This window comes from Pyxicephalus adspersus, chromosome 2, assembly GCF_032062135.1.
Source record: "Pyxicephalus adspersus chromosome 2, UCB_Pads_2.0, whole genome shotgun sequence".
NCBI classification, from domain to species: domain Eukaryota; kingdom Metazoa; phylum Chordata; class Amphibia; order Anura; family Pyxicephalidae; genus Pyxicephalus; species Pyxicephalus adspersus.
The window spans coordinates 78,096,691-78,117,704 of record NC_092859.1 but is presented as its reverse complement, the minus strand read 5'-3'; the positions used below and the strand labels follow the sequence as shown (position 1 = coordinate 78,117,704).

Below are 21,014 nucleotides of genomic sequence, written 5' to 3'. Positions count from 1 at the left end.
CCACTAAATACTTTAATCTTTGTCATTGTGCCTAAAACATTGGATCATAACTTAATTGGCATATCTGAAAGGTTGCTTGTTGTGAGTTTTTAGGTGTAATTGTTTGTCTAGTTATGGTTTTGCACGGATAAATACATATTTCAATGGAAAGTTTGTAGTGTTAAGGCTTCAGTCAATACAGAAAAAGATGCTTTTTGCTGCTTGACCTATTAAAGACAGAGCAGTACTGTTAGAATGTGTGGGCTGCTCTTTACAAAATTTAGCAGTTCTTGTATTATTATTTTTGCAGGGAGTAGTTCAAAAGCTGATCCTACCGTTTAAAGTAAACTTGAGATTCTTCTTTGCATCAGTGCAAAGTCTTCTGTCGTCATATGTTTAGTAATGTACGTGGTACTGTGCAAATACCAGGGAAAAAAACTGAGCCTAAATCAAGCACTGGGCAGGGATCTTGGGCTCTATTTAGTTTAACTACACTCCTTTTCTACAACACACCAGTTTAAATATCACTTTACATCAAACAAAGGTTTATTGTCCACATTATGCTCCTAAACCATCCCGGTTGGCACAAGCCTTATCAGCTACCTTCCCTAAGGGTTTAATGTGACTTTAGGCAATGCCTGTTGTTCTGTATTTCCATTACTGTATCCGTGCAATTCAATTAACAATAATATTTTAGCCTCATAGTATTTTCTTTTAGGTTAGAACTGACTGGGAGTTATTAGGCACAACTATTGTTTTTCACTGTTAAACAGGAAGTAGAATTGGAATGTGTTGTGCTGGTATGTCAACTCATGCATACGTGGAATGATTTACGCAGCTCTTAGAAACAAAACTTTTTAAATCCTAAAACGTGCTGAAAATGAAATTTATATAATGCTGATAACCGAGATCGATATTTAATAATAAAAATAAGTTACTGTCTATTGCTGTCTATTGAGTGATGTTTTGGCTTAGTATTTTGTTTAATACTCATTGTGTTCTTTCGCAGGCCTTTCGTGTTGGAGAGGCCCATTTGTACACATAACATGCATAGCGGAAAATCGCATAACCTCAATATATAGGGAAATTAGACAGATCATTTTACAGTTGTCCAGTTTTTGAATAAACTTAGCCCCATTTATTCCAACTTTAGTGTTTGACCCTGTTGACATAGGACCACGATAATCAGTACTGATAGTTTAGGACTCTGTTTTATCTGAATTCAGTCTCATGTTGGAAGACATATTGGAAACCGGGCAATGTTACCTTGGCTTGTCTGTTTTGAGAAATATAACTTCTAGATCTGTTCTGTAAATAATGATTGGAGGTAATAATTAGATTGTAACATGGCAGCATCTACTGGGTTCTCACGTATGGGTTGGCTCCAGAATCTCACCATTAGGCACTAGTCAGTACGTGAACCTGTGAGCATAAAAAGGCTGCCATTGCTGACCTCTTGTTACCAGCTTGTTGTGTCCATTAGCCTTCCTCAGTGCCTTCTGAGTTGCTGACCTGGAGAAACAAGCACTTCAAGTACTGACTTTGCCACAGTGTTTGCATGCTTGTCCCAGGTTAGAGATCTAGAACATACAAAAGCCAGAGAAGGCCAGGTAAATAATGTAGTATTTGGCAGCCTCTATATCTCTTTTATTTATACTTTTCACATAAAGAGGAAGGATTAGGGAAATTCAGTTCTGGTTACTGTTGCTCAGTAATTGTCTCGTTTCATGGTCATGACTTTACTCTCCCAGCAGTGTTCTTAATTGATTTGTTCTGGATAATTATAAGCTAATTTGTCCCATAATTTGGTTACTGAAATTGTACAAATTGGGTATAATATTGTGCCTTGAAGGATACTCTAATGATGGAATAGTGTTCTTCCCAACAAAATTTACATCATGAAGTCACGAGGTGGACAGAATAAACAACGCCTAAAATATAATTAAATTGTAAGTTAAAGGTGCTAGCATAGAATTATAATTGTGGTTCATGTGTTTTGCTATCTGTAAATATGTTTTAATTTACAATAGTATCAGGTGAAGCTGCCTTGTGTATGGTACATGTTATCTCTGTCTATTGAGTTTTTCCAACTATTCCCACATACTAAAGTAACCTCTGACACATTGGTATAGAGCAGCATTGCCCCAGGACCCGAAATTCTCTCCAAAAGCTGAAGTTATAGTTACTATAAAAAGTTTTTAATTGTTTCTTGTCGGAGAACAATGAATCACTGTGGAATCATCATTAATATTCATTTCTTTTTGACACAGGACTAAGTTAAAGTATATCTAAATCCAAGAACAAAAATGTAAAATATGTTCACTTTCTTAAGTAACTTTCTTTAAATCTTTAGATGTGATGGTTGCATTAGTTTTTTTATTGTCACACCTTGTTACATGGCAGGGAGGAGTATGGACTGTCCAGTATATATAACCAGCAAAACTTGTAAATGCAGACACACCAGCTGCCTCAGCAGACAGATGGCTAATGGAATCTGCTCTGTGGAGAACCTTGTAAAAAAGGTCATAAAAGAAAAAATTCAGTACCTAAGAGATCATTTACAAATCATGGACGGAAGGTGCCATCTGTATATTCCCCTTTGTCTGCTCAGCAGCCTCCTTTCTAATGCAGAATGAGGGATCTTTCCATCTACACTGGGATAGATTTGCTAAACATACATAAACATTAATTAGGAACATGTTAATACCACTGTGAATGTGACATTCACTGCTAATGTATTTTTCTGATGCATATAGTTTAAATGACAGTGAATGTTTCGTAAATATTACACTCAATGCATTAGAGATATGCCCCTTGTCAGTGCTTGCAGAAGTTTTGGTGTCTCTGTTACCATGTGCTATGTCTTGATAAAAGCTGGTAAGGATAATAAGTACTGCATTCCTTGCCCCTCTTCATCCTAATGTGGTGTTATGGAGTTCCTCCATGTTATTAACAACTAGAGATCTGCTTTCCCCGATGGTGTTTATGAGGAATATATGGAGAACATATAAATCTGTATATGCCTCTCATGCCTCCGTACTTACATCCATTATACACACTCCTTTATTACTCGATAGTCTAGCCAGAAATATGTGGCAACCATGGAAAGAAAAAGGGCTGTTCCATCTTGGGAATATTATACATCCGGTGGAGAAAAGACTACTCTCCTTTCCGGAACTACAGGATAAATTTGACCTCCCACAAGCCTCTTTCTTTGCATACTTGCAGATTAGGCATTATGCCCTTTCCCATCAACAAACGCCCAGATTTACTGACTTTACTCCTTTTAAGAGAATATGTGCTGATGGTTGTTATGCCAAGGGTCTTCTTTCCTCCATTTATCGTCTTCTTCATGTGTTTGCACAGGTTTCTGTTAAATTTGTCTATATGGGCACTGGGGAGGCCATTTTGGGCTGTACCCTGGAGAGAAATGAGTGGTCAGAACTTTGGGAGGAGGCAAACAAAAGCTCAATATGCACACTCTACAAAGAAAATCTATACAAGATTTTGTTCCAGTGGTATCTTACGCCGGATGTGCTGCACAAGTTGTTTCCAGCTGTCGACCCTACTTGCTGGCGGTGCGGGTCCCAGCGTGGGACTCTGGAGCATATTTTCTGGTTTTGTCCCATTTTTCAGAGCTATTGGGATAGAGTTAGGCTACTCGGAAAGGTGACCCGGCAACTCCACCACCTTTTGGGATTGCCCTTCATGGGTCTAGCCAAATTTACACGTAAGCTTACTACACATATTTTGGTGGCAGCCTGTACTTTGATTTCGACCAAATGGAAATCTACATAGCCTCCCTCTTTAGATGATTTGCATACTCGCATTCAGGAAATCCGTTTGATGGAGTATTTGAGTATTTGGGTTTGGGAAACCTGGGATGCCTATTATTCTCGCCTACAGGTTTAACATGGTAATTTGAATATATGATTCTGTGAGCTCCTCACTCATCATCGCCTTGTTAGCCCTTTCTTTCCCCCCACTTAGCTAGTTGTCATGTTAACAGTCTGATTTTCTCCTTTTGTTAATATTTTATGTATATTTGATTGTTACTGCTCACCATAATCACCATTTGGGACTGTATTCATTAAACTACAGTTCTGCTACTGTTGTTCATATACGTGATTTATGTGTCTACCGATCTCTATCCTGTACACTATGTTTATATTTATGTTTTTTCATGTTTTCTTTTTGTACATGAAAATTGTTTAATAAAAACTCAAAAAACGTTTCAAAAAAAGTACTGCATTCCACAAACAACATTTATAAATTATTTCGTGTTGGGCTTGATTGTCTCTGTGATCACTTTTCAGAATCTTGTGTAAACTATTACCTCCACCAATCATTAAAACACAAATACTCTGATTCTTTCCCTATATATCATAGCTCTGCTAAATTGTAGTAGTAGTAGTGCAACAGCCAGCAAAATGCCAAAGGTTGCTTGTCACTGTCACTTTGTTGTGTTCACTTGTTCACTAGAAAGTACAACACAAAGCAGTAAACATTGAGCTGAACTTTGAAAAAGTAATTTTTATGATCCTAAGATGAGTTTCTTACAAGTTGATAAGTACTGCCAGCTAAATTTGCGTCTGTGCGTCATCTGTAAAGTGCAAGGGTGAAATGGGATTGATTTCCGATGATTGGTGCGTATAGTGACTGAGATTTCTTGGTTGTTCCATGCTGGTGTTTTGTGTCTGGAAGATTGTGGGATATAAAAGTATCTGATCCTTATAGGTAGGTGTCTTTCAGTCATTTTCTAATTGTCAATTTCTCCTAAAAATCATATCAGATTGTAAATGATAAGCAATAAATATAGAGGGCTGAGAATGTAATTATCATTTTCTCTTCTATGATTCTAGTTTTATAACTTTCCTGGTTGTGCAGGTTCAATCTGTAGGTGAATTCTGTCTTGTCATAATGTTGTAGCTATTACTTCATTTATTAGGAAATATAAAAATCTCAGCCCACGCTGAATCTTCTTAATTAAGTTTTTGTTATGCCTTTGCCTACCACTATTTCTGCCTTTATTACTGGGTGTAATACTTGTTTATACACTTCCTGTAACAAGCTGACGGGTGTCTCTTATTTGTTCTTCACTGTCACCCTACAAGGGGTCATGCTGACACTGACTCATTGTCCAGACTTGGCCCTCTGTTTTCACTATCAGTAGGCCAGTCCAATGCAATAACGTACAGCAGACACTTGTTTAATACACAGTAATATAGCAAATAAAACATGTACTTAGGGTTGAAATGTTGCAGTTAGGTTAACCTGTACTGAGTGACATATGGACTACTTTAATATTATTTTTAAACAGGATTTATATAGCACCAACATATTACACAGCACTGTACAATAAATAGGGGTTGTAAATGACAGACAGTGACACAGGAAGAGGAGAGGACCCTGCCCCAAAGAGCTTACAATCTAATAACCTGGCTGTATATGAAATTGTCAGGAAAATGTCAGAGCTCCTGATCTGTAATATGCAGAAAACTGCACCGCTCATTGTTCCCACTTTCATGGTATCTATCCACAGACGGAGGCTTCTCCTAGGTGTCATCAGCCCCAAACATATTGCAGATCCCAATCCACATACTGTAGATCCATTGTTTGATGGCAGGGACAAAGTACATCAGAGACACTTTTTGCATGCTAGTAGGGCTTTTTTTCTTATTCTCTTGGCCTACATTTTTGTTTCCAGATCTGTACCTCACATAATATTAGAGTTACTGGTCCTTATACAAGATCAACAATGGCAGCCTCCCTTATGCTCTCAGTGCAGGTTTTTAAACACCATTGAAAACTCGAGGACCTGGTGAATTATTGGAGAATGTCAGATTTAGTTTTTTTATAAATACTCCCCTAAAACCTGGGGTGACTTGTATAAAATTTTCAAATAAGATTGAGTTGGCTTACAATTTTCTTTTAGTATTGTCACGAGAACATGTATGTAAGATCTGTTTAGTCCCTCACATGCTTATATTCTCCAATTTTTTTTCTACACATTTAGGGGTCATCAGAACAGTATTAACCCATTCCTGAAAGAGGAGCTGCTGCATGATGAGTGACCACCATGAGGGGCCTATTATTATTTGTACCAATGAAGATACAGTAAATGGGAATGTTGCCTTGAATGCAGTTCAGTCTGACGAATTTGTCACTCTATTGCTGAGCATGGTTCCTTTAGTGTGTCACAAGGGCCAGGAAGACAGACTGAAGAAAATCAACGGATTGTCACCCACTGGACATGGGTTTAACATCCGAGCGGATCAGCATTTGGAATACCACCACTTCTCGGAACCAAACTACCTTGGAAATGGCTCTCACTGTTCAAACATTTGCAGTACGAGTTATGACTTTGATAGTTATGACTATTGTGATGGGAGGGAGGTATCGGAAACAGATGCCATGCTGCAGGACAGTCGGACATCTGGGGATGAGGATACTGATGCCCTGGTGGAGGGCAGAAAAAAGGTGCCAAAAGAATCTAGCTTTGCCATGGCGCTCCAAATACTTGTGCCATTCCTTTTAGCAGGGTTTGGAACTGTGTCGGCCGGAATGGTTCTGGACATTGTACAGGTCTGTTTCAATATTTTTTTTTATTCACTAAATTTCTATTTACTAAAACAAATATAAATTTATGTATTTTTTTCTTTGGCCTTTTCAAAAAAGTGTCGAGCAGTTTTCAGCAACCCCCTAGCTAAATCTTTTTATGGTACTATACTATACTATACTATACTATACATCATCAGTTTTTCTGTACTCCATTTTCCAAATATATGCTGGTCCATGCCAGGTCCTGGATCTTCATATGGGTTCAACCCAGCTTTGAGTAGGTGACACCATCAGCCTACTCACTGGGCAGTAAGGTATGGTCCACACACTGATGAGCTCGCCCCTATTCTCACTTCTTGTTCCACTTATCATTGTGTACATTTTAACTGCAGCAGAATTTGTTTTGTTGTGTTACCTCTCCCTCTCCTAGTCCTATGGCTGCTCTACTGGGGATTACAATAAGCTGTAAAGTTTGTATGTATGTAATAATGACTACTCTACTGCATTCATAAGTTGTTATATCTACCTTGCGCTAATCTTAAGTGCATATAAATCCAATTTTTTTTTTACTTCTTGATAGTGGTTTTGATTTTTAGAGTAAGTTAAGAATTGGGTTTGGTTGTTCAATTATTTCTGCTATGCAGGACACAGTTAAAGAAAACTTTCCATCGCTTCTGACACTATTTTCAGTATACATATATATATGGGGAGTATATAGGGAGGTTGCATTTTTAAGCAGATTAATTCCAGGTTTGAAAACTCTTGTCCTGCATTAGAAACTTTGTTATAGATAAATACAAGAGCTACCATTGCTGACCTGTCCTTGGACAAATGCCAAGTGTCACATTGTCAAGCTGCTCCAGTGGGTTCATTGCTCCTTAATTGCTGACGTAAATAAACATTTTTGACTTCAGCAGATACAGTCAGACAGCTAGCATTGCTAGATGAAGATCACCAGAGGCTGTCTCCACATTTCTTTTACGAAAGGTTTTCACATTCAAGCCTTGCACATATTAGATGTATGTACATGTTCCTCTCCCACAAGTGCACATTCACTGCAGGTAACTGTAATTGCTGTGCGAACACACTTTGCCAACACCCCTGATACTGATCCTATTTCAGTGTGTAACATATATAATACTACTCAATGTATAATACTACTCAAACTGTTTTTAGATTACCTGAGGCAACTACACTTTTAACTTCTAAACTTTGCCCTATTACAAAGCAAACTGATTATTAAAGCAGCAAGATTTTTTTGGCTTGGAATTTCTATGAACTTTTTTGGTATCATCTAGCCTTAGGTACTGCTCTTAGTCTCAGGTTACTAGGTTCAGTGCTTCTTTAAAACCTGACTACCTGCCTTTGGAAAATAAAATGCTGCCTCCAGCAATCAGAGGATAGAAGCAGCATGAAAATTCCTTAATGTGATTAAGTCAAGCCACATAAATAATAAAGTGACTGCAACTTTTCCATTACGTAATTCTTTCAGCTGACTTCTCTTAGCATGCATAAAGGGGTATTCCACTTTTACCACTAATATACTTATATCCAATAAATGATAATAATTCAAGATAGCAATCCCTGCAGGATTAGGAAAAAGTATTTCAACTCCTTCATTTGCCACCAATCTTAAATCATGAAGTTGGGATAAACTGTTCCAGGTTAGGTGCCTATGATTAGAATCCCCTCAAGAAATATGCAGGTGGAGCATGTCTTTTATAAACCTCATAGGGATCTAATATTTGGTTTGCTTTGCTAGTGACCAGTGTTGTGAAGAACATTCAAAAGTCCCCAGAAAGAAGGTTGTGGAGCCTATTAGTCTGGCAAGAGGTTTAAAATGATTGCTAAATCAATCATTTCACTGAAAAGAAAATTATCTACGAGTAGCATAAATCCACAAATAGGGTTGCTTTTTGGACAGCTAACATTTTTCAAGTCAACTTAAAAAAAAGTTTGCATCATATCAAAGTATGAATGAAAAGAATGTGAAGCCATCTGTCTGAAAGTTGTAATTAAAATGTATCCTAAGGGCAGGTTCACACTTGCTGAGTGCTCCCCATAGCTGGCATCTTGCCATCCGCTCGAGGACAAAAAGAACCAACAATTGCACATTTAGCAGCTGGCGGCAGTGAGCGCTCCTCCTGCTGCTCACTGCAGCCCCTATTCATTACCTATGGGGGCTGCTGCAGGGAGATCCTACATGTAGCATCTCCCTATGTATCCGCAATACCTGGTGTGAGGAAAAAGTAAACGCACTGCAACCTTGCTGCCAGTGTGAAGCCCTAAAAATGACAATAATCCAAAGTACACTAGCAATCACCAAAGGAATGGCTCAATATGGGGAGGAAAAACGAGGAAAAAAAGCTGGTCCATTTCATTGTCCAAAATTGCATGGGAACTCTGGCTACTGTAAAGTTTTCAGAAGTAAAGTACAGGTTGTTTTTGCACAAACTAGTTACTCTTAGTATGAGCAAAGTTCAGGTTCACATTTAACAATAGAATAACAAGTTTGACAAGGCTGGAATATTTGTGAAGCTGAGGTCACTGTTCAAGATAAGAATTTTATGTATCACTGTGCCAAAAACTGTGGATAGTCAGAGCAGCACTTCCAATTAATTTTATATGAAAAACTATAGTCATCTGAAAAGTATACATAAATTTGTTGTTGTTTTTTTAAAGTGTGTTTAAACAGGCAAACATTAAATCTTTAGTCAAACCGTGCCCACAGAATAAAGCAATATACTTTAAAAAAAGACATTTTTTAATCAGTAAACGTAAATATAATTATATTTAATAATAATATATAACCCCAGACCATAACATTTCAATTACTATGCTTCACAGTTATGTGGCATTTCTACTGAAATTTTCTCTTTGGTTTGCATCAAAAATACTTTTTCTATGGCTAGGTAACTTTATTATCTTTTTTTTAGGCCAGTCAAGAACATTGTTTCAGAAAGCTTGGTATTGCCTAAAGGTTGAACTGTAGTCTTGCTCTTCTTGCGCAGCAATGGTTGTTTCAGCACCCCTCCAATGACATTTAAAATGATACACGCTTTCGTTTTGTGTATTGAATTTTAGTTCCAACTGTCACAAAAGGTATAACCTCAATTTGACTTAAAACAGATACAGCTGAGAGGTCAATAAAATAGTATAAGAATAGTCACACCTATAACAAATGTGAGCCGAATATAACAAAATCAGTACGTTACATAAAGCTCTCCCAAACACAGAATGATGGTTTTTGAGGCTCTCAAATACCAAAATCAGTGTTCATTTAAAGGCTTACTTGAATCCACAGAATAAAATACAAATAGTTTAACACAGAAAAAGGAGAAGAACATACAAAAAAAACCCAATTGCTAACATAAGAATGAATGATAAAAATCCAGTGTGCATTCATATTCATGGGTATTAAGCACAGCCTTGGATATATATTTATGGTGGATTTTTCAACGGCGCTATATTTGTATCTACAGTAGTTTACTGACTAGCATCGGAAGCATGCTAACAGATATAATGATACATAACATAGATACTACATAGCTAATACATAGAAATGAATGACAATTTGCACACTCTGCATCAGAAGAATTACTGTGCTTTGTATGTGCACCAGGTGACAGTGTCTAGTAATAAGCCTGGGCTTGTCACATTTGGCTTTATTTCACTAACCGGGTGCAGTAGTATGTAGTTCAGAAAGCATTGCCAGCCTGTTCTATGTTGTCAGTTTCAGACTGTTCATATAATGTTAAAATCCTAAACAATTCAGCCCGTGACCATAACTGTGTTTTTGATTTTGGTCCATTATATGTTTGAGTTTGACACCCCAGCTATATGCAGTAACACTAATTCCAGGTCAACCATCTTGTTTCTGGGCAGAGATGTAAGTTTTTTTATATTTTTGTGTGAGTGTTTTAAACAAAGGCATATTTTATTTAAGCATTCTAGTTCTTTTAAAACCTAGTCGTTAAGATAAAAAATAGATATAGCTTACATAAGTATTAAAGAATAATTTTTCATGACTACCCTTGAACCTTGGAGACGGATGGCGTGAACGGACTATCATCAGTCCAAGCCATCCAGGTGCTCTAAAACAGTGGTCACCAACCTTTTCGGACCCACAGACCACTAAATTTACCGGCTCCAGACCGCACATGCGCTGGGAGCCGGGTATCACACAAAGGGGAAGAAACTTCCCCCATAGTGATGTCATGATGCCAGAACCCACCCACTCTCTCATCGCAGACTCAGACCTGTGATGGGAGAGTGGGCAGGTTGGGTCCAGGGACACAACCCGCCCACACAACAGGGTCCTTCTCCTGACCCCACTTGGGAACACACCGGCCAGAGCCGCGGATCACCAGAATTTTCAAGAGGACCAGTAGTGGTCCGCAGACAGCTGGTTGGTGACCGCTGCTCTAAAAGGTTGCCTATACTAATGAAGGTTGAGGCTGTGTAGCAGTATGTGTCTCCTGTATTATCAAAATAACTGGCCTTCTAGTGCCTGATTTATTAAGGCTCTCCAAAGCTGCAGAGGATAGACTTTCATCAGTAAAGCTGGGTCATCCAGCAAACCTGGAATGAATCTGGTCCAGGATTGAAAACATTTGCTAACAAATAGCAAAAGGCTTTAGAAATCCATTCTTTATTAAATAGGGCCCTTAGTCTTCACATAATGACCTCCATAATGTTTCTACGTACATTAATGCTAATGTAAAAAATCTAAATTCTAGGTGAATATATTATAGATAAGTAATGCAAATCTGAAATCATGAATGCAATAGTGTGTTTTTTTTGTTTTTTTTTTATGATGCAAGGAGCGCAGGTACCTATATTTGACCCATCAATAACAATAACAGTGTGATAGGAAGAAACCAATCAATTCATCAGTTCATATGCTTACAACAAGCATGATCATGGGAACAGAATGCAGAGTAACAGATGACAGATCACTCAAACGCTCCTCTTTTCACTTTTGAGACTAAGGATATCTAGCAGCATAAAAATATTATGTATGTATTCTAGTTTAGCCTGAACTGTGGCCTCATATAACATGACAGCTACACAGAAGGCTGCTCTTATACAAAAATACCAATGATTGTTATGATTTACACACATGATACAGGAGATCTCCAAATATGTTTGTAGTCAATACTTTTTTTTAATGATGTAAGCATAAAACAGATAATTGTGTCAAGTTGATAATTTTCTTTGTCCTCTTATTTCTACAGCACTGGGAAGTATTTAAAAACCTTACTGAAGTTTTTATCTTGGTTCCTGCGCTGCTTGGTCTTAAAGGAAACCTTGAAATGACTCTAGCCTCAAGACTCTCAACTGCAGTGAGTAAATATCCACTTACATTTGTTGTTAAAATATTGCAATAGATTTCAACATACATTTTTTTTTATCTACAAAATGAATTAAAAGGAAATGATAAGTTGCTGTTTGAACAAACCAGTATAGACACATACAACAAGTCAGAAAAAAAGCAATACTGAGATATGGAAGGAACATTCACTTAACATTAAACTTCGTTCTGCCCCCAGGATGCAATTGCTAGATGATATTAAACTGAACTCCGAGAAAAGCATGTGTATACTTACCTAAATCTTGGCATGCTTTTGTATTTCTTAGAGATCTGTGAAGTATTCCAGCATGAAATTCCTCTGTACAGGAGCTTCCTGTAGTAAAGACCAGTCACCGGTGCTCTCTCTCCTTGTGCACAGTGACAGGTCTTGTATCTGCACCTCCCTTAGTAGTTTTTGCTGGCAGTATGTGTTAGCTGGCTCTCTCTGGAAGGCTATGCAATGGATGTAAACTATTGGTGGATTTTGCTGCCTGCATTTTGGTCCTTAACTCCCTTATTCTACTTTTGGTATGTGTGTTTTAGCCCTCTGCCCCATTGTTTTTTGTCTGCTTAAACTTTCCTAAGGGAATTTCCTGAAATTTTATGATAAGGACTATATTTTATCGGGTTGTGCACATCAATATAATTTGATTTATGGTATTTGAATTTCTTTTTTAATATACACATAGTTGGTGTTTGGGGTTTGAAGAGTTCTACACATATATAATAAATAGTTTTAATGTAACCCTAATAACCTCGAACATCAGAAGAAACAAATGACCAATCTTTGAAAACTAAAAAATATTTTTTTCATTTGAAAATACCCTTGCTATTCTTTGTACCTGAATCCTAATTTTAAAGGACAGATTATTGAATTAAACATATACTTTTTTTTACAAAAAGTTTTTTGTCAGTACTTTTTTACTTCAGTAAAACTTTTGTCAACACTTTTCAAAACCGAAAAATAACTTTTTGTTCGATTTTGATGTCTTTTTATATGAAATATTTTTAAAGAATAAAATCTATCCCAAACAAAAAATTAGTTTAACCCCACAAAACAAGGCAAGTATTACAATGTTATCTTAAGGAATGCTAAAGTTATCCCCAAAGAAATAGGTCCATAGTGTAAATGTAAAATTGCTTCGTTCCATTTGGGGTATACAAGTTCAAGAGATGAAATGAGCTAAATGTATAATTTGCATTCTGAAAAGTCACAGCATCCACTCCACTAGACTACCTAATAAATTATATTTTGGTCAAGTGTAATGTGCTTAGAAGGACAGGTCCTCCAGATTTCAGGAGCCACATAAAGCAAAATGTTGGCACAATAAAATTTGAAAGAGCTTTTAGTGTTATTTGAGCTTCTGACTCAGGGAAAGAAAACTAATTTGCCCAAGGTCATGCTTATAAAAAGCACCATTGAGGACAGAAATTCAGGGGCCTGCAATTTAATCATACCACTACTTCTCCTTTGAAACCTGTTCAATGCTAACACAATGTTATGAAAGAGAAACAGGAGCCTGACAAAATGGTATTTGTGCAGTTTTCGTGGCAGAAACATATCACAAGAAAAATCAATGCTAAAATAATTACTTTCAGGTAACAAATGCTGGCCAACTCATTTCTCTTTGTAAAGATTATGCGCCTGGTGTTACAGAAATAAAATGTGTCTGCCCAGTATATCCTGAGAGCGTCTGCAAAAACAGACCTAATTATGTGCTGATTGGAGAAATTTTATAACAAAAAATACAATAATAGCGAGCACATTACACCAGAGAAACAAAAAAAAATAATATCCTTAATTATGTGTCTCACTACAGAAATATTGGTTTTAAAGCTGATTGTTAAAGCATTTTCAAGACCACCAGACCCATCCTTTTCTAATGAAGAAGAAAAATAGGAATAGAAGATAAATAGGAAGCATGGCTGGTGGATAGGCAGAAGGTTACGGATACCTATGTGCATTACATTTCAGTATTATTAAACAGGATTTATATAGCGCCAACATATTACACAGCGCTGTACATTAAATAGGAAATAGGGATTGCAGAAGTGCCATATACCAGCTCTTTTGTTGGCAATATTAGAGCTATTTACAGGTACCTGTGTCTGAGTTTATATTGCCATTTGAAACCTTAATGGAATATTCCCTTTGTACATCTACTCTGACCACAAGGAAGAGCAATACTCAATCAGATGTGTTGGATTCACACTTGCTGACAGTAGGAGAGAAATTAGTGGTTTGATGGATTAATTTATACAATGTTTCTTTATTGGCCATCACAGAGACAGGGGGTGCCATGCTATTGCTTGTAAGTGCAGTAAAAAAAGAAAACAGATGGCTGTATGAATTTCAGCACTACTGGTATATAAATTAAACTCCTTTGGCAGCTAAAACAGTTCACATTTATATGTATTTCAATGAAAAACTTTCCTGAAGTTTACCAGAAACGTTTAAAAGAAAACTAACAATGATTGTGATTGTTGTTTTGCTAATTAGGTAAAATATTTGTAAAAAAAAATGTATGTGTTTTATTGCAGGTTAATGTTGGGAAGATGGATTCCCCTATTGAGAAGTGGAATCTGATCATTGGAAATCTGGCTTTAAAACAGGTATTTATGTGTGGTGCATGTTTCCACCCTACACACATTATGTTCTAACAATGGGGTACAGTCAAAATGATTACTTTCTAAGCAAAAGTTCCCTGAAAATTCAGTTTATTACATCTGCTGACAGACACACTTTGTTTTCACTCTGTAAGATAACATATTTTGCACAAGGATTTAGTTTAGTTTGGTAAGGATTGTGGTAACTTCCAAAGTCAGAAAGTCCAGGGAGTAAATCCTGGACAGGCTCATTTGTAGTGATGATATATTACATAAACTTGGGGATTTGATAAATTACAAGCAAAGAACAAAATATTCTTGTTCTTTTTTAGAGTATAAATCACAAATAGGTGGATGATGTATTTTTCCATACCTTCTGTGGATTATTTTCTGTTTCATTAATGTTCTCGCACTCTCTGCAGGTACAAGCAACGGTGGTTGGATTTTTGGCTGCTGTTGCAGCAGTTATTTTAGGCTGGATTCCAGAGGGCAAATACCGTCTGGACCACGCAATACTTCTCTGTTCTAGCAGTGTAGCAACTGCTTTTATCGCATCACTTCTTCAAGGTAAGCGTTCTGTCGCTAGAGAAGACAAGAAAGATATCTATCCTATTGAGTTTTTTTTTTCTTTGTAGATGTTGTGTTTTTTTCTCCTATTTATTATTCACCTATTCATCAGAGTATTTTTTTATCCATTGTGTCAAGTGATAAAATAGAAGTACATAATAAAGTATAAAAACTGAAAAGTAGACATTTTCCCACCATTCTTTTTTTTCGCAAGTTTTTTAAGGAGACGTTGTCACTTTGTTCTTTTAGAGTTTAATGGCATTGTCTCCTGAATAGTTCCCATTGTATACACACTGATCCACACTCCTTTGACATATACCAGTTCAGAAATACACTCCAGGTATGCTCTGGTGGCAGATGGTATCAAAATTCATCAAAGTAGAAAACCATACCCCCACCATACCCCCACGACAATGTTATTGGCCACTCAGACCTGGCAATGTTTCCCATAATTATAGGTATGCCCAGTTAAAGCATTGGAGAGAAATGATTCTGAGAAAGCAGGGATGTGTTCTAAAGGAGCGCAACACAATGGGTCTGATGTATTAAAACTCCAAGGCTAGGGAGGATACACTTTCATCAGTGAAGCTGGGTGATCAACCAAACCTGGAATGGATCTGTTCCAGGATTAAAAACATTTGCTAGCAAATAACTTTGAAGAAACCCATTCCAGATTTGCTGGATCCCCCAGCTTCACTGATGTAAGTGTATCCTCTCCAGCCTGGGACAGCTTTCAAAAATCAGGACCAATGAGTATGTTGGGCTATGTTCTCTCCAATTCATGATTTGGAAGCTTTTTAAGAGCATATTTTGAATTTCAATCGTGTTGGCCCCTGTATTTTTCTCATGCTAGGTTGCCAAATATATTTGTTACAGTGTATTTTTTTTTTATGACATGTAAACATTTTTAGTGCACAGTTAATGTTTTCTTTTGTTGGCACTTCAGGTATAATCATGGTAGGAGTAATTGTTGGATCAAAGAAAACTGGAATAAATCCAGACAATGTTGCCACCCCAATTGCTGCTAGTTTTGGGGATCTTATCACCCTTGCTATATTGGCATGGATAAGTCAAGGTCTTTACAACTGCATTGGTAAGTGTTAACACTACTACCTAATCATTTTCATTTTTAGGGTGAATGCTTCCTTGGTTCTAAACCCTTCTATATTGATGCATTGCATCAACATGTGTTGTGTGTTGTATTAAAATGCATTCGATTTAGGAAGCTGCCAACGCATCAGAACAGGCAAACAAATGTGAATGTTTCATCATTAGCAGTGCCACACACCAGAACGTATGGTGGTGAATTGCTATGCATGTTTTCCCTTTAGATGCATGTGTGTGCCATTGAGAATTACTGCAGCACACTAATGTGTATTTAGTGTGTCAACTGTAGTGAAAGATTTTGCTAAACTTAATCCCTGCATGAAAATTAAATTATTCTAAACCTGAGAACAGACATTATATATATATTGCAGCTTACCAGTCCATTTATTTTATTTATTTATTTTTGTGGCTAAGTAGATTTTCTTCCAGTACAGAAAAGTACCTAACAATTTCAGTACCCTTGTAGTTTCCTGTGTAGTAAATAGAACATTCACTCAGTGTTATCAGTTTCCCCAGCTATCCTTTATGCACCCAAGGTGCATTTAAAATATTTGTTTCTGTACATGGAAAAGCTGAAACTATTATTTAGAGCCGAAATCCCCTGTCTGTCAGTCTGCCGAAATTTACTGTCTGTCAGTCTTATTAAAAAATAAAGCAGATTGTTTTAAAAATACATTTACGTACGTGTATGTAGTCTGATTGGTTTGTTATAATCATACATTATTTATATGTTTCGGGGGATAGACAAATATATATAGCTTAGACAACAAAATGACTTTGAAATGAGATCATCATCATTTATTGGGATAGAAGGGGATTTAATGGGATAGAACCTGTTTAGTTCCCCTGGGGGTGTTAGTAATCACATACAATGTATTAGTGTTCTGGAGTTTGTCTGGGCTGTAGCCTAATCTGAGACTGTGGGCTGACCTCACCCTGGCCTTGGTCTGGCTTGTTGCTAGCCTGGCAGGATTTAGAAATTTTCATCCCGGTGTTCACATTGACATCACATTGAGAGCTGCTTGGAGCTTATAGCAGATGTCTGGAATCATCTAGCGATAGATCACCTTCCCATTTTAATTCTCACTCTGGCTATGCCTGGGTCTGTCTTACTGCGTCACACAAGTCAGCTGTCAGCTTGTATATCTAATTTAGCAACCTGCATATGTAGCTAGATTTGTTAGTAATGACTGATTAGCACATCAAAAAGATGGTGCAGTTCCTGCATAAAATCTATTTGAGAGGACAAAAGAGTAATTTAGATTTACTTTGCTAGCACATATTCTACATTGCCTGGTTATTTTTTACAAAAACAGTGGAATATTGATTTTTGTAACACTACTGAAATTTAATTAGGTGAAAATAATGAATACCACTGTCTAATTTGCATCATATACAGCCAGCCTAAAAATCATTGTATATCAACCTACAATACTTTTACAAAGTCATGGGAATATTGCTATTTCCATTTTATAAAGTACTATATAGAGATACGTTAGTGTACATGTAACATTTTAACTTGTAGTAAAATGTTGGGGTTGAAAGTGTCCCTTGTGAGCAGTATCTGCTAGCTATGTTTTTTGTCTACCACTAGAGGTCACTGTAGACCTTACAGATGTCTGTGCTTATGAGTTGAGTGCAGATTACATTTTATCATTCACTGCTTTAAATTGGGATGCCCTGTGTCAATGTGTACAAGGTTTATTGCTAAGTCTCTAGGTCTGTCATTTTTAAAGATTTAATTCTTGTCATTTTAAAAGATATTTTCTTGTCGTTTGAAAAGGTATGTACATCCTAATGTTGGTTATAGGTGGAACCTGGCTGGCTCAGCCCCTAGTTCCATACTTGTCTCAGATGGTCTAACAGCGAGATCTTTTAGCCATGCTGACAATGTTCCTGTTCATTTTAAAGTTTTTCATTGTATCTCCAGACACTGCGTTTTACATCATCTTATGCTGTTCTCTCCATGATATAACATAAAGATTTTCAACAGGGAGAGTCGCCTTTTTTAATGGTTACACGACATGTGCAGACCCTATAGAGAGGGTTAAACTTTCATATGGTTTACCAATGGCAGAGACATAAAAAAAAAAATGTCATTATTCATTTAAAAAAAGGGTAATACGGTATATATGGTGACATAATTCATATGCACATGGTACTGGATGTATGTCCTTTTTTAAAGGGCACTTGGTGCACATTAGCATACAGATGTTGGCTTCCAAAAGTAAAATCTTGATTTGGTGTACTCCTTTTTCTCTTTAAAAATAATGGATCATTTTATTGGACAAAAGCAAGGTTTGAAAAGATAGGTGCCATCACCTTACCTTCTGAGAAACTAAAATTTAAAAAATAGATTTCTAGTAAATAAAGTTCTGGATTTTACGCTAGGCAACAAAACCATAGTCTATGGCATAATGGATTCTGGAGACTCGGTAATGAATCGATGGATTCGAGACTGTCCTAGTCCCAGGCTGTTTAGGCTGTTTTATGGAATTATCATTTGATATTTTACAGGTGATAAATATGAATATATGTTTGATTTATATTTTTTTATTCCAATGTTTGCTTTTTTTATCTATTATGTTTATTGAATGGGTGTAATCATTGTTGGCCAGAAATGGTAACTTTCCTTGGTTTCACTTTCCTGGAAGCAGATGTGTGGGTTGTGATAGACTTATCAATTTTTGTATGGCAAATGTTGGTTGGACATTTGGTGATAGCAAAGATAGCGTGAGGTGGTTTAGGTGCACAAGGTGCTTGAATTTTGGGTTTATTTTTTACAAACAATGTAGCACTCAGCTAGTAACAAAAATCAGTTCATAGAAAAGGTAGTAAGCAAAAGTTACAGCTGCATGTTGATAACCTAAACTTGTTTTTAAAGGCCCTATCATTAAAGCCCAACTCATTTTTGCTACTTCTTTGTATGCATTAAATCTCAGAGCGAAATATTGATTGTGTGTGTTGTAATTGTCATGATTCCACTGAACCTCGTGTAACGTGATTGAATACATAGGCTGATATTTTTGAGTTGAGAAATGCACAATTTTCCTAAATCTAATTGCAGGAATTGGAGTTAGTGTGACACCCCACTGAAAACTTTATTTTCTTCTGTAAGGAGTTTTTGCTTCTCTTGGTCCTGTTTGACATAAAAAATGTTTTTGTTTTATCTTGATAAAAAGCGCTTTATTATCTCTTTCTGTCCTGACAGAAATATAATTTTTGGTTTGTTGGTACAGATACTAGAAATCTTAATTCTTCCATTTCTTGTGTGTTCCAGATTCATATTCATTTGTGTCACCACTGGTTGGTACTCTTTTCTTGGCTGTAACGCCAATATGGATTGTAGTAGCATCTAAACACCCTGCAACAAGAATTGTCCTGCACTCAGGCTGGGAGCCAGTCATTACTGCAATGCTTATTAGCAGGTAGGTGTCCTTCCTCTGTTTTTGTATTTCTTTAGGCTAAATGTGTCCTTATCAGATTTATTCTCCCAACCAAATTTTTGTTTAGTTGACGAAAAAAATTCAAACAAATCTAAAAACAAAAAGTGCCAAGGATAAAAAAAAATCTGTCTAAACTAACTCATGAATTTTGTGTGATTTATTACAATATCACCCAATCATTGACAACCACAGCACCCAACTGGGTAATTCTGGGGCAACAAGTCCAGCAAAATCTATCCAGAAATGGTGGGAAAGTTGAAGGGCAGGGACTCTGGGCATGTGGAGGGGAAAGCAGCCTGGAAATTGGAATGTAGAGATGGTTGGATGTAGGGGGGAGTCAACCTGTAAATAGGAAGGTAAGAAAGGAGGAGGCAGTAAGAAAACACAAAGCATTGGAAATGTGTTCCTTTACAGAGGTATTTTGATCATTGTAAGAAGAAAAAAAGATCAAAAATTTTTTTTTTTTATGTCAAAGTAGGATACAGAAAATGGGTGGAAAAAGATCACTTTTTTATTTCAATAGATTTTTTTTCAAATTTTTTGCATAAACAACAAGTAAATAAACAAATGAAAACAAATCAGAGTAGCAGGTATTATTTATTATTATTACACAGTATTTATATAGCACTATTATATTACACAGCACTGTACAAAGTCCATAGTCGTGTCACTAACTGTCCCTCAAAGGAGCTCACAATGTAATGTGTTTACTATAGTCATATGTCATTAATGTAGTCTAAGGTCAAACCCCCCCTAGCGTTCTAATTTTGTCCGTATTTCCACGCAAAAAGGGTTATATTTCTTTGCATAGAAATTTATTTTACATTGTAGGCCTGTAATTCTTAGACATAACTCAGTGAAATATATCCAATATTTAATACATTTAATAATAAACTTAAATAAAAAAAAAACACAAAAATCTGAGAAAAATAAATAGTGAAACCTGTAGTATAACTGTACAGTAGCATGTATGTTATATATATATATATATATATATATATATATATATATATATATTTATTTATTTCTTTGTATTGGACTCAATACAGCTATTTTGTATTGAATCCAATACAAAGTTATTTCAATTTCCCACCGCTCCTCCCGCCTGCACCAACGTCACCAGGAAACCCCGGAGAACGTCTCTGCAGTCGCCTGCTGAAGATCGAAAAATGAAGACGTGTCCCGAGAACCTGCAGGGACCAGCAGGACGCCGGGGGATGCCAATGGAACAAGGAAAGTGGTTTTTTTATGTTTTAAGCGACCCAGAGTGTGACTCGGGATTACCGTTTTTAGCATGTAAAATCCACCCCGGGTCACACTTGGGATTACCGCTAGGGGGGTTAAATAAACATAACAATAATACATAACAATAACATAACAATAATAATATAAAT

General features: G+C 36.6%; 1 protein-coding gene across 1 annotated transcript in view; it reads left to right on the top strand.

The window, feature by feature from the left end:
- The window catches only part of SLC41A2 (solute carrier family 41 member 2), a 52,934-nt gene that overhangs the window by 9,585 nt on the left and 22,335 nt on the right, over positions 1 to 21,014 (top strand). The window contains exons 2-7 of the mRNA XM_072401168.1: positions 5,996 to 6,564; positions 11,778 to 11,885; positions 14,435 to 14,506; positions 14,923 to 15,067; positions 16,014 to 16,160; positions 19,455 to 19,602. Of these exons, the coding sequence (XP_072257269.1) occupies positions 6,043 to 6,564; positions 11,778 to 11,885; positions 14,435 to 14,506; positions 14,923 to 15,067; positions 16,014 to 16,160; positions 19,455 to 19,602 (1,142 nt within the window). The 5' untranslated portion in view covers positions 5,996 to 6,042. The remainder of the gene's footprint in view (positions 1 to 5,995; positions 6,565 to 11,777; positions 11,886 to 14,434; positions 14,507 to 14,922; positions 15,068 to 16,013; positions 16,161 to 19,454; positions 19,603 to 21,014) is intronic.